General features: G+C 52.3%; 1 protein-coding gene across 1 annotated transcript; it reads left to right on the top strand.

The window, feature by feature from the left end:
• Positions 1 to 1,627: 1,627 nt before the first annotated feature.
• Positions 1,628 to 12,234, top strand: GOT2 (glutamic-oxaloacetic transaminase 2). Its single transcript, XM_066583884.1, has 10 exons — positions 1,628 to 1,785; positions 3,979 to 4,135; positions 7,815 to 7,943; positions 8,021 to 8,080; positions 9,991 to 10,152; positions 10,231 to 10,335; positions 10,422 to 10,572; positions 10,653 to 10,818; positions 10,894 to 11,044; positions 11,786 to 12,234. The coding sequence occupies exons 1-10, from the start codon at positions 1,706 to 1,708 to the stop codon at positions 11,906 to 11,908; spliced, it is 1,284 nt and encodes a 427-aa protein (XP_066439981.1). The 5' UTR covers positions 1,628 to 1,705; the 3' UTR covers positions 11,909 to 12,234.
• The last annotated feature ends 679 nt before the right edge of the window (positions 12,235 to 12,913 follow it).

Consider the following 12,913-nt stretch of genomic DNA (forward strand, 5'->3'; position numbering starts at 1 on the left):
CTGTCTTCTGACAGTCGTCCCTGTCTCCAGATGGTGGCGCTGTGTTACCTCTCTGGGTGTGCTTCTCTTTTCTTTCCGGCCGGTGGCGCTGTGTCTCCTTTCTGGGTGTACTTCTCCTTCCTCTCCAGCAGGTGGTGCCGACTCCCTTTACTGTCTTCTGGCAGTCGTCCCTGTCTCCAGATGGTGGCGCTGTGTCACCTCTCTGGGTGTGCTTCACGTTTCTCTCCGGCAGGTGGCGCTGTGTCTCCTTTCTGGGTGTACTTATCACTTCTCTCCAGCAGGTGGCGCTGTGACTCCTCTCAGGTTGTCTCCCTTTGCTGGCTTTTGACATTCCTCCTCGTCTCTGGCAGGTGGCGCTGTGTCTCCTTTCTGGGTGTGTTTCTCCCTCCTCTCCAGCAGGTGGCGCTGTGACTCCTCTCAGGTCATCTCCTTGTATCTGCCGGCTTCTGACATTCATCCTCGTCTCCGGCAGGTGGCGCTGTGTCACCTCTGTGGGAATGCTTCTCTTTTCTTTCCAGCAGGTGGCGTTGTGACTCCTCTCAGGTCGTCTACCTTTGCCGGTTTCTGTCATTCGTCCTCGTCTCTGGCAGGTGGCGCTGTGTCACCTCTCTGGGTGTGCTTCACTTTTCTCTCCGACAGGTGGCGATGTGTCTCCTTTCTGGGTGTACGTCTCCCTCCTTTCCAGCAGGTGGCGCTGTGACTCCTCTCAGGTCGTCCCTCTTTGCCGACTTCTGACATTCGCCCTCATCTCTGCAGGTGGCGCTGTGTTACCTCTCTGGGAATGCTTCTCTTTTCTCTCCAGCAGGTGGCGCTGTGTTACCTCTCTGGGAATGCTTCTCTTTTCTCTCCGGCAGGTGGCGCTGTGTCACCTCTCTGGGAATGCTTCTCTTTTCTCTCCAGCAGGTGGCGCTGTGTCACCTCTCTGGGAATGCTTCTCTTTTCTCTCCGGCAGGTGGCGCTGTGTCTCCTTTCTGGGTGTACTTCTCCCTCCTCTCCAGCAGGTGGCGCTGTGTCACCTCTCAGGTCGTCTCCCTTTACCGGCTTCTGACATTCTTCCTCGTCTCCGGAAGGTGGCGCGGTTTCACCTCTCTGGGAATGCTTCTCCCTCCTCTCCGGCAGGTGACGCTGTGTCTCCTCTCTGGGTGTGCTTCTCCCTCCTTTCCGGCAGATGGCGCTGTGACTCCTCTCAGGTCGTCTCCTTGTATCTGCCGGCTTCTTACAGTCGTCCTCGTCTCCGACAGGTGGCGCTGTGTCGCCTCTCTGGGTGTGCTTCACTTTTCTCTGCGGCATGTGGCGCTGTGTCACCTCTCTGGGTGTGCTTCACATTTGTCTCCGGCAGGTGGCGCTGTCTCCTTTCTGGGTGTACTTATCCCTCTTCTCCAGCAGGTGGCGCTGTGACTCCTCTCAGGTCGTCTCCCTTTGCCGGCCTCTGACATTCGTCCTCGTCTCCGGCAGGTGGCGCTGTGTATCATCTTTTAAGTGTACTTCCCCCTACACTCCAGCAGGCGGCGCTGTGACTCCTCCAGGTTGTCTCCCTATATCTGCCGGCTTCTGATATTCGTCCTCGTCTCCGGCAGGTGGCGCTGTGTCTCCTCTTTAGGAGTGCTTCTCCCTCCGCTCCGGCAGGTGGCGCTGTGACTCCTATCAGGTCGTCTCCCAATATCTGCCGGCCTCTGACATTCGTCCTTCTCTCTCCTCCGGTGTCATGTCTCTGCTGAAGTCCGGTTTCTTGGCGGGGGCCGCCCGCTTCCAGCCCTGCCTGGGGGCGCTGCAGGCCAGATGCAGGTAAGGGCCTGCGTACACTGCTGGGCCGCGGAGCTGACACTCTTCTGTCACGTGTTCTCTCTGCTGCAGCTCGGACACTTGGTCTGTCTTGCAGAGCTGACACTCCGTTCCTCTGTGTGGTCTGTTCAGAGGGGCTGGCGATGAGCTGCTGGGCTTCAGAGCTTGCACTCTGTGGTGGCGGATGGGGAGCTGCACTATTGGGGGGCCCTGGGTTGGGGGTGTTTGCGGTCATATAATGGTTGGGGAGGTTAGCGTGGCTCTTGCCCTTAGAGCTTGCACTCGCTCTGCTGCCCTCGGGGGTCCTGGGTAATTCGGGGTCGTTGAGCTTCTGTTTTGAGGTGTAGGGGGCGCTGTAACCCCTTCACTGCCAGGCAGGTGGGGGCCGCTCTGGTCTGTAGGCTCGGCTGAGCGCCTTCTGATGCCACCCCCCACCTACCTACAGGCAGTGTCGGGTGACAAGGGCGTCTCAAGGTCATGGGGGGTATCGTGGTCCAGGTATGATTATTTTGGGGTGTATCCCATGACCCCAGCTGCCTGTACATGAGGGGTTAATCATTACTCAACTATGGTGTCTCTTCATCCCGATATGTATGATTGGAGTCTGTAGTCATGAAGGGGTTGAACTTAGTTTCTCATTGGTTGAGGTAAAGGCGGGCCCCCCCTGCGGCAGGAGACGGGAGGGGGCGGATGAGGAGGATTCGGGCCTTGGGGTGGGGGGGGGAGTCGGAGGAGGTGGAGGGCCCCTGGGGCAGGAGGAGGTGGAGGGCCCCCCCCCTGGGGCAGGAGATGGGCTGGTTGGGTTAGTGGCGGGTCCCCGGGGCAGGAGACTGGGGGCCAGTTGAGGTGGTGGTGGGCACAGAGCCGCCGCAGCTCCAGACAGCCTGCCAGATACCAGCTTGTCTGCACAAGTCCTTACCCTGCCCCGGGTGAGGAGCGGTGGGCCCCCGGGGCAGGGTAAGGACTTGTGCGGACAAGCTGGTATCTGGCAGGCTGTCTGGAGCTGCGGCGGCTCTGTGCCCGCGCCAGGGGCTGTTGGCAGTGACCTCTGTCTGGCACACGATGGCGCGTCTCCCATTCTTTCACGCAGTCTCCGCCCACATTTACCCCAATTATTTTGCAGTCAGCGGCTACATTGAAACGCACCGATGCCGTATCAGAGCCCGTGTCATGTGAGGCTGACCGCAGATGTCGGTCGCGGTGCGCTCCTGTCCCAAACTCCTACGAAGCGAATCGCCGCCTCTTACCATCGTGATGCGTTCAGGTCCAAAATTCTCGTTGATTAACTTCATAATGGATGTATCATTCTACTGTCACAGAGCTCCAAACCCCCTGCAGAGATGAAGTCATATTTAGTCTACCTGCAGCCACCACTAGGGGGAGCTCTGTACATACAGATTTATGCAGACACCAGTAGGGGGAGCTTCTTGTATGCACATATATACAGCCACCACTAGAGGGCACCTAGTTGCATAGTGTTACTGAGCTCTCTATATATTTGTATGTAATGAGCTCCCCCTAGTGGTGGCTGTATGTATCTGCATGCAGGTAATATGTCTGAGCAGGGGGGTTGGTGCTGTGTATAAGAACAAAGCTCTGACCTGTATAAAGAAATATATTAACTGTCTGAGAACTTGTAGGGGGCGCCACTGTGCTGCGTCCAACGGTTGACTATACGCCTGGGCTGTTGGGCGTTTGTGTCTCCAATGTTAGGATTGCGGCTTTCTGGCTGACACAGGAAGAAAACAGCGGACAAGTCATCTGTTATGTGAGGAGCGGCCGAGGTCGCAGTCTGTTTATAGATCACCTTGTGTGTCCCTGACATTCTCCCAGCTGTCACTCGGGGGCTCCGTCATTCCAGACACGACCGCCTGTCCGTTATTACATCCTCATTCAGAGTGACCGTCCGTAGCCGAGGACGCGGCGACACGGGGAGAACTTTATATACCTTCACGGCGCCAAATCTAACTACATCAATGCGACCGCAGCGACACCGAGGATGTCAGGAGATGAGTGCGCCGATCCTGTGGGAGGTCAGCGACTGAGTGCTACATGGGGGCTGCAGCAGCGCAGAGGATGTCAGGACTGCAGTGTACAAGTCTGCTGAGGTCACATGGTGGCTGCAGCGGGGTCTCCGGCAGCCCAGTGTTTGCACTGACTTTCTGGGGATGTAACCTTCTACTTGTCGCCCCGCAGCTCCTGGTGGTCTCACGTAGAGATGGGCCCCCCTGACCCCATCCTGGGGGTGACAGAAGCTTTCAAGAGAGACACCAACGCTAAGAAGATGAACCTGGGTGTCGGGGCGTATCGTGACGACAATGGAAAGCCCTTTGTCCTCAGCAGCGTGCGCAAGGTAAGTGGTGGCTGCCTGTCCTGCATGATGGTAGTCTGCCATCTGCAGAGTCCTGGGTGTAGCAGAGTGGGCATCATCCGGGCGGTGCAGACTGCAGGTATGAGTGCTCCACACATGGTATCTGCCCGCCTGGTGTGGGAGAGCAGCTTGTGGAGGTTGTCCGGCTCCGGTCATTAATGGGTTCTCCAGGGAGAATGCTACTGATGGTGTACCCTCAATAGTTGATCGGCCGGGGTCCGTCACTCGGGACACCGACTGATCAGCTGAGCGGGTGCATGCTGTCAGCGCCACAATAACAGAGGTCAGAGCGTAAGCCTCTGCGCCAACAGAATGCACCCGCTCAGCTGATCAGTCGGTGTCCCGAGTGACGGACCCCGGCCGATCAACTATTGAAGACCTATCCGAGGGTACACCATCAGTAGCATTCTCCCTGGAGAACCCCTTTAATTGACACTTTTGCGTCCGTCTGCTGACCGTTGATCTGAGGGACTTCTGGGCCGTCGTCATCGGAGGACTTCAAAATGAACGGTTGCAGGGAATGAGTTGTGTTCTGCCATCTTTGTGTGGGGTCCGTCAGGGGTCACCCATTGGGGGTCCGTCAGGGGTCACCCATTGGGGTCCGTCAGCGGTCACCCATTGGGGTCTGTGGTCACAGCCGGCGTCTGGAGGCTGATCGGCTCTGCGGTTCCACATTGCGGTGTCTGTGTTGTGCTGCGGTGTTTTCCTGGGCTCTTCAGCGTGCGGTTTGCATCGGGCCGGTTGGTATTTCTTGCTCAGCGAGCGATTGCCTGCTATTTCTGACGTGGTAGAGCAGTGTGGTGGTGGTGGTGGTGGTGGTGGTGTGTTGCGGCGTGCGCTCCTGCGTCTGCTCGCTGATGTAGCAGAGTTGGCTGACTGCACACGTGCTCTGTGTGTGACATGCTCATGTGATGCCCTGGACTGACCCGGCTTCACAGCGGTACATGAGGGAGGGGGTGTCAGTGCCCCTTGGAGTGGTCGCCCCTTGCAGGGCGGTGGCACTGGTGACGCTTTAGAGCTGACTTTCTACTTTGGTCCTTTATTTCCCAATAATACTGTTTGCTCTTTGATCTCCGGCTGGAAAACAAACACAAAGTGACCTGGAATCGCTGCCCTAATCTGCAGGGTTGGGATGTGACTGGGCGCCATGCTCTTATCTTTAACCCCTTAACGACTGTTCATACATTTTGGCGGTGGCCATGAAGGTTTATCCTGTAGTGCCGTCGGGATGGCGCTGCATTAGAGGCCCCGGCGCAGGTCTCTCGTGCCGGTGGAGCGGGTGCGCGGTTGACAGCTGAGCACTTGCTCTAACATCGGGGATGGGAATGGAAAAAGCTTTTGATCCCCAGTGTTTAACTCTTTACACGCCGTGGTCAGTTGAACTGCGGCATGTAGAAGGCAGACAGTGGGAAGGGGTTTTCTCTGTCACTCATCAGACCCCCAGGATGTGATCATGGGGTCCCGATGGGTTGCTGTGGCACCTGGAGGCTCGCTGGCAGACCCGGAGGCTGTATTCTACAGTGGCCTAGCAGGTTCAGCCTCTGGTTAACCTCATAGTTGTTCTAATGCTGATGTGTAATATTAGAAGAATAAGATACAGATAATCACCCAGAGAAAAGTTAGTGCGTTTAACCCTCGCAGTGACAAAAAACAAAATACAAAAAAAGGCGAAAAAAACTATTTGCCATCTTGCCTTGCAAAAAAAAAATCATAAGGTGGCAAAAATGTCGCATGGATCAACAAACTGTACAACTCCTCCCGCAAAAAAAAAAGTTTGCATAACACCGTTGACAAAAGAAAAAATGTTAAAGGTCTGACCGCAGCGATTTAAAAACAAAAAACTTTTCACTTGTACTGCAAAAAAACAAGGAATGATCGCCAGTCGCCGTGCTTTGCCGATCGGCGCCCGATCATCGCTTAGTGTAAAACGTCCCTTACTCACGGATGTTTAAGGGGATGTTGTGCCGGAATCTACAGCAATGGTCGCCAACGCCTCAGGTTGTTGCACGCGGTACGAGCCGTCTCGGCTGTGGGATCAATAATCCAAACCTCTGACAACTGACTTCATAAATGGCGCATGTGTAATGGCGGCATCAGGCGCAGTACATCATTTTGAAGGCGGTATGTTTTTCCGAGCCGACAGTCATGCTGGATTCATCAGTTACCATTTTTGTCTTGACTTAGACGGACAAAGAAGTAGAAAATATATAGAAAAGCCTCTGCGCTCCGGGACTCGGAGTCATCTCAACCATCAGACCGCGAGGTCTTAAGTAACCGTATTTATCACGGTTCACCTCTGCGCCTTTCTCAAGCATAAAAACAAAATCCCCGGTGCGCACTTATATAGGCACAATGATAATTCGCGCTCCGGACGCAGAGCTGGTCGGCATGACGTCACAATGATGGGTTGGACGTGAGTCACATGATCAGCCTGCGCAGAGCGCTACGTGCGCCCCACTACCCGTTTTCATTCATAAAGAAGGGTGTAAAGGAAACTCCTTCATGGCTTCCTGATGATTGGTTCTCCTCCCCTCTGACAGATCAGATCCGCGGGGGATTATTATTATTATTATTATTATTAACACTCGGTCCGTAATGAAATTCATTAAAACACTAATAAATATATTCATTTAAAGCCCCCTTGATTTTGTCCATATAAATAGTGTGAAATCCACTCTAAAGGTTCTAATGATCCGTATATAAACTATATAACGCCGGCTGATATCACATGTAGATACATTAAATCTAGTGACTGGTTTACATCTAAGAAAAAAAAATGGCCCAAATCGGTGCCGACCCGTTCTTGCTGCTCGGTGCCGACCCGTTCTTGCTGCTCGGTGCCGACCCGTTCTTGCTGCTCGGTGCCGACCCGTTCTTGCTGCTCGGTGCCGAGTCGCTGGGTCCAATCCATGTCTTTAATGACTCGTAGATCTGGTGGGGATGGAGTCTAATGGCTTGTAGACCTTTTGTCTGACAGTTCTGGATTAATGTCTGTGATACTTGTTTCTTATGTTTTGCGCTTCTCACCCGGGGAGCATTTTTATAAAGGTGGCAATGCCAGACCAGAAATTGTTGACTGGTGGGCAGTCCCAAATCAAATGCCAAAAGTTTGCCCCAGGTTGGTGACATCTATGGCATGAGTTTGAGGGGATGTTGCCCATTTTGTGAGGTAAGCTTGGTGAATTATGTAAAGTTGGATCAGCTTATTAGCAGGAGAAACGGCCAGATGGGATTCCATGATGTCTGTCCAGTCTTCAGTTGTGGGGGATGGGATGGAGAGGGTCCATTTGTTAAAGGCTGGGAGCGGGTTATGGTTTATTTTGGCTGAAAGCAAGTGTGTATAAAGTGCCGAAATCAGACCTTTGGGTCCTTGGGATTTGAGGATACTGATTGTAGGGAAATTGGATATCTGAGTGGAGGGGGGGGGGATTGGGTGGTCAGCGCAGAGTTGAAAAATTTGCATAATTGAAGGTGTGGGGATTGTAATGAATGGCACAGCTGAGTGAATGTAGGGAGTATGCCGTCTGTATCCGGAGAGCATTTTTAGTTCGCCCGACATATCTTTTGCCACGAGGGCATGCCAGTAGATGCATCACAAATCTGGAAGCACAATTTAATCTTTGTTTGATCTTTATGGTTTCTTCTTTGTTTTCTTCCTTAGACGGAGGCGCAGTTGGCAGCCAAGCACCTGGATAAAGAATACCTCCCCATTGGTGGACTGGCAGAATTTGCCCGGGCATCGGCTCAGCTGGCACTGGGTGACGACTCTGAGGTCATCAAGAGCGGACGGGTGAGTGTGCGGTAGATATGAGAAGCCTACAGATGGCGTCTCCTTGTCCTGAGATTCTCCCCTCTGTCTCCTCGCAGTACATCACCGTACAGACCATCTCCGGTACGGGATCCCTGCGGATCGGCGCTAACTTCCTGGTGAGTTCACTGAGGCTGGAGGCGGCGCTGTGTAACACTGACCGGAGACCTCATGGAGTTACAGAAAGGCTGTGGTAGTAGTGTGTTCAAGTGACTGCTGCCACCATGTGTTGGGTATGGGTACTGCAGGCTTTATTAGTGCACTATCCATTAAAGCTGCCCAGTTAAATGTCACCGTCCATGCAGAATGTATAGATGTACCAGGTGACCTCCTGGGGTGCATCCAGTCCATCGCCCTGTCTGTCCATAACCTTCTAAGACTGCCTATACAAGGGACACTTCTGTAGTCCTTCTGGGGGCAATCACCTGCAGGGAGAGGATGGGGGAGGTTCTCAGACTACAGAATCGCACTTTCTAGGGGAGTCTGAGACGGACATTATACAGCAACATGGGACTGGAACAAACTGCAGGAGGGCACCGGGTATGCTCTCTACGTCCTGTGTGTATGGTGGAGGTGGCTTTAACCCTTAGTAACATAGCCTAGTTTGCGCTCTCTTTCGCCAAACATTGGATTCCAGTGCATCAGATCACACAGGCATAAAAGCGCCGGCCAGCAAATATAGTCCTGGAACTATCTTTGTGCCCGAAATACGTCGGCTGCTGCATAGGCTCCTGTGGCAGCCAATGACAGCAGCTAGAGTAGGGAGGTGGGAGGGAGTTTAGCAGTGGGACTGCTAAACTCGCTCCTCCCCTCCGGCTGTTTGCAATGGGAGGGGGCAGAACTAAGATCCACCCCTCCCATTTCTGGCTGCAGGGGAGGGGCAGGTGCTTAGCTCCATCCTTGTCCCGCCCACTCACATTGCAAACAGCTGGAGAGGAGGTGAGCAGGGGAGGGAAGGGGAGACAAGGGCATTGCGGTCTCTGTGTATATGCGCCGTGCCTGTGCCGTCTGACAGGTGCACAAACATTATATTTGTGCGCCCGTCCACACGTTTTTACAGCATCGGCGGGGGCACGTAAAAAATGCTTACGCTCGTGGGAAAGAGCCCTCAGTCTTATGTACCCCAAATGGTACCAGTAAGAACTACAGTTCATCAGACACAAGTATCCCTCGCAGAGCTCCGCTACAGAAAAATACTTAGAATTTTGTTTTTTCTTTGAATTTCTGCATTCAATTAAAAAAAAAAAACTTTTGAAAAAACCTAAATATTTATAATTCCAAAATATATATTGTCATTTATACTATATAAACAAGGCAAAATTGTTTTGGAGGGCAGGGAGAAAAATCATCGCGTTCTACAATGCATTCTATGTACCCACAGATGGTACCAATAAAAGCTGCCGCTGGCCACACACGAGCCCTATACAGCCCGGGCGATGGGGAAATAAGCTATGGCTTTTGAAAAAGGGAGATCAAAATCCCCCAAAAGTTGTTGCATTTTCAGTTCCAAAATGGGTCGTGTCACTAAGGGGTTAAAGTGGCAAGAATCGACTCTTAAACACTGCAGTTTTGGTGCTTTCATAAACTTCCCCTAAAGTCGGTTAGAAAGTTGTAGAATGGAAACTCCCCTAGTGGCGGTGTGTGAGGTGGCGGCCCGTGTCTGAGCGGACGTCGGGATGGTGAATGTGTTAGACGGTCCGTATCTGAACCAATGTCAGACTGGGAAATGTTGGGAGATGGGAAATTTTCTTTCTAGGGTAGTAGATGGGAGTTGGGCCAAATCTGATAAAACAGCACGGCGAGGAAAAATGGCGCTGGCGTCGCCTCACATTCTTCCGCCTGCAGCATTGATCTGTAGTCGGCAACAAGGCTTGTGATCTACCAGTATACGGAGGAAACGTACAGGAATTGGGGGTTTTCTGGGTCTTAGATGACTTCTCAGGACATTGGTTGCAGAAATTTGTGCAGACACGTGAGCTGACGCTCTAATCCCTTATGTTATATAACTATTATATATGATTTCATGCAGCAAAGATTCTACAAGTTCAGCCGTGACGTGTATCTCCCAAAGCCGTCATGGGGGAACCACACCCCGATATTCCGGGATGCTGGGTTGGAGGTGAAAGGATACCGGTACTACGACCCCAAGACATGTGGATTTGATTTCGCTGGTGCTCTGGATGATATATCGGTGGGTGACCCGCTGGATCGCGCTCCCATAATCGCCCTATAAATGTTCAGTCGTTAATCTAGTTCTGTGTCTTTGTAGAAAATCCCAGAGCAGAGCATCATCCTGCTCCACGCCTGCGCCCACAATCCCACCGGCGTGGACCCTAGGAAGGAGCAATGGAAGGAGTTGGCTGCTGTGGTCAAGGTGCGGCCCTCTAGACGTTGTACTTGCTGTGATCTTCTCTGTTCTTGTCCGCATGTAATGAATGATAATTCTGTATTTCATTCTAGAGTCGCTGCCTCTTTCCGTTTTTCGACATGGCTTACCAAGGTTTTGCCAGTGGAGACATTGACAGAGATGCCTGGGCAGTGCGTCACTTTATCCAAGAAGGTCTCAATGTTGCGGTATCCCAGTCATACGCAAAGAACATGGGGATGTACGGTGAGGACCATGTCAGCAGCACGGTGAGCTGGTCTGTGTCTGAGTCTCCACTTGTGACCAATCTGCGTCCTCTGCTCCAGGTGAACGTGTCGGGGCCTTCACCATGGTCTGCAGCGATGCGGATGAAGCTAAGAGAGTGGAGTCTCAGTTGAAGATCCTTATTCGTCCCATGTACTCTAACCCACCACTCAATGGAGCCAGAATAGCAGCCACCATCTTGACCCAGCCTGAACTCCGTAGCGAATGGTAACTGGTTAACGTGGAGTTTAAGAGACCCCCGATTCTTTGAGCTTGTTATATAACATCACCCTCTCCCTGTAGGCTGCAGGAGGTGAAGGGTATGGCCAACCGAATTATCAGCATGCGAGAGCAGTTGGTGTCCAACCTGAAGAAGGAAGGTTCCATCCACAGTTGGCAGCACATCAGTGACCAGATCGGCATGTTCTGCTTCACCGGCCTGAAGCCTGAGCAGGTGAGGAAGGAGGGAGGGACGGTGGGGGGCTGGAAAATTAGCATTTAAGCTGCGTGTCGCTGTACTGCATGTATTTTCAAAGGGTGTGTGTGTGTCAGTGTCATAGGGAGCTTAAACCCTATTGACTTGCATTGGGGTGTTCAAACTTTTTTTTTTTTTTTATTTGACACTTTCCCACTGTAACTGGGGCATCCATAGGAGCCCCAGTTACAGGGGAAAACAACTCCTGTAGTGACATTAGATACTGGCAGAGCTGGTCAGGGTCTAGTATGACCCTGCAGCTCTGATGTAGCAGGGAATCCCGGCGGTCGCGTGACTGCCGCCTCCCATAGTGGAAGATACACTTTCAAGTACACAGTGCTCATTGAGCGCTCTATACTCAGGGAAGGAAAAGGCAGAAAGTGTTAACCCTTCCTCCCTTCTCCTCCAGGTTGACAGCTAATAACCCGTTCTGCCTCTGATTGATTTGCAGAGCAGGAGGCTTAAATCCCTGCTGTAATTTTACATACGGCTGGGCTTTAAGCCCAGGACCAGCTGCCGTATATTTACTGTGCCTGGTCCTAAATGGGTTAAAAAGCCGCATCATTAAAAGGTGAATGATGATTTCCATTTACTTGACAGCAAGCAGATGTGTAGAACAAACAAACCACATTGGAGGGTTGCGATTAATCATTGCATAGTGAGGATTCTGTGTTTTTAACATTAATTTTGTGTTCATCCGTATTCTCTTCCATTCGCCAGGTGGAACGTCTCATCAAGGAGTTCTCCATCTACATGACCAAAGATGGCCGCATCTCTGTTGCTGGTGTCACATCAGGAAACGTTGGGTATCTCGCTCACGCCATCCACCAGGTCTCAAAATGAGGGGGACAGGATCTCCTCCAGCCGTGTGATCTCGCCCTGACCGATGTACAGAGAACTCTCCATCCCGCGTCCCTGTGTTTCCTTTAGCACCTTCTTAGAGATGTCACAGGCCCTCGCTCTTTATAGTCTTACCCCTCCATGAGCGGCGTTATGTCTAATTCTGCAGGCGAGGCGGACCACCACAGCTGTCTGCTGCAGGCCTGTATGCGGAGGGCCCATCCTGGACCTCGTTTTTCCTCATTTAGAGTGTCGGGGCTGAAATCTGGGGGCGGAGGGAACCGTCAAGCTATGAATGTATGGCTTTCAATAAACTCCATCTGGCAGTGCCTGTGTTCTCCTTTTTGTAGTTGCAGCTGACTGGTCCAAGATTTACTGCTATTTTCGGGATGCTGGGAGTGATTGTCCAGGTGGGCCGTTCTCATTCTTGTGCATCATTTCAGAAGTATGTCCAAGTCTGAGTGTCCAGTCGCTCTCACGGAGGCTCCGATCCTGCGGCCTCCTGGATGTATATAGTCTCATAGCTCTTGCTTGTACAGACACCATCATCCACTTCTCTGCCGGCTCTACACCTGTGAGTAACCCCGCTCGCCGTCCATGTTTGGGTGGAGACGGGGTCGGGCGATACAGCCTAGAAGTAAATGCGGTTTTTGGAAATTCTCTGGACAAATCTCCAATTTTATCGTTATTTTTTTTGCTAAGCCTCAGGTGTGTTTGCAATCACAGATGTTACCTGCCTGCTTCAGGTCGTGGGTTTATCCCCCTTGACTATTTAGGGTATATGCCCTGTGGCATTGGGGTTTGTATGAAGCGGGTTCCAGCTAATTCTGCTTCTCACATGATGCGTACCAGATATCTTTGACAGTTGTGATCTGCACTCGAGCCGACCGCTGCTGTTAACACTTTAAATGCCATTGTCAATTCTGACGGCAGCATTTAATGCACTGATCTGAGTTCAGGGGCCCCAAATGGCTCCCTGCAATGAGACTGCAAAGTGCCATTTAGTTG

The sequence above is a fragment of the Eleutherodactylus coqui genome, chromosome 11 (genome assembly GCF_035609145.1).
Source record: "Eleutherodactylus coqui strain aEleCoq1 chromosome 11, aEleCoq1.hap1, whole genome shotgun sequence".
Taxonomy (NCBI): domain Eukaryota; kingdom Metazoa; phylum Chordata; class Amphibia; order Anura; family Eleutherodactylidae; genus Eleutherodactylus; species Eleutherodactylus coqui.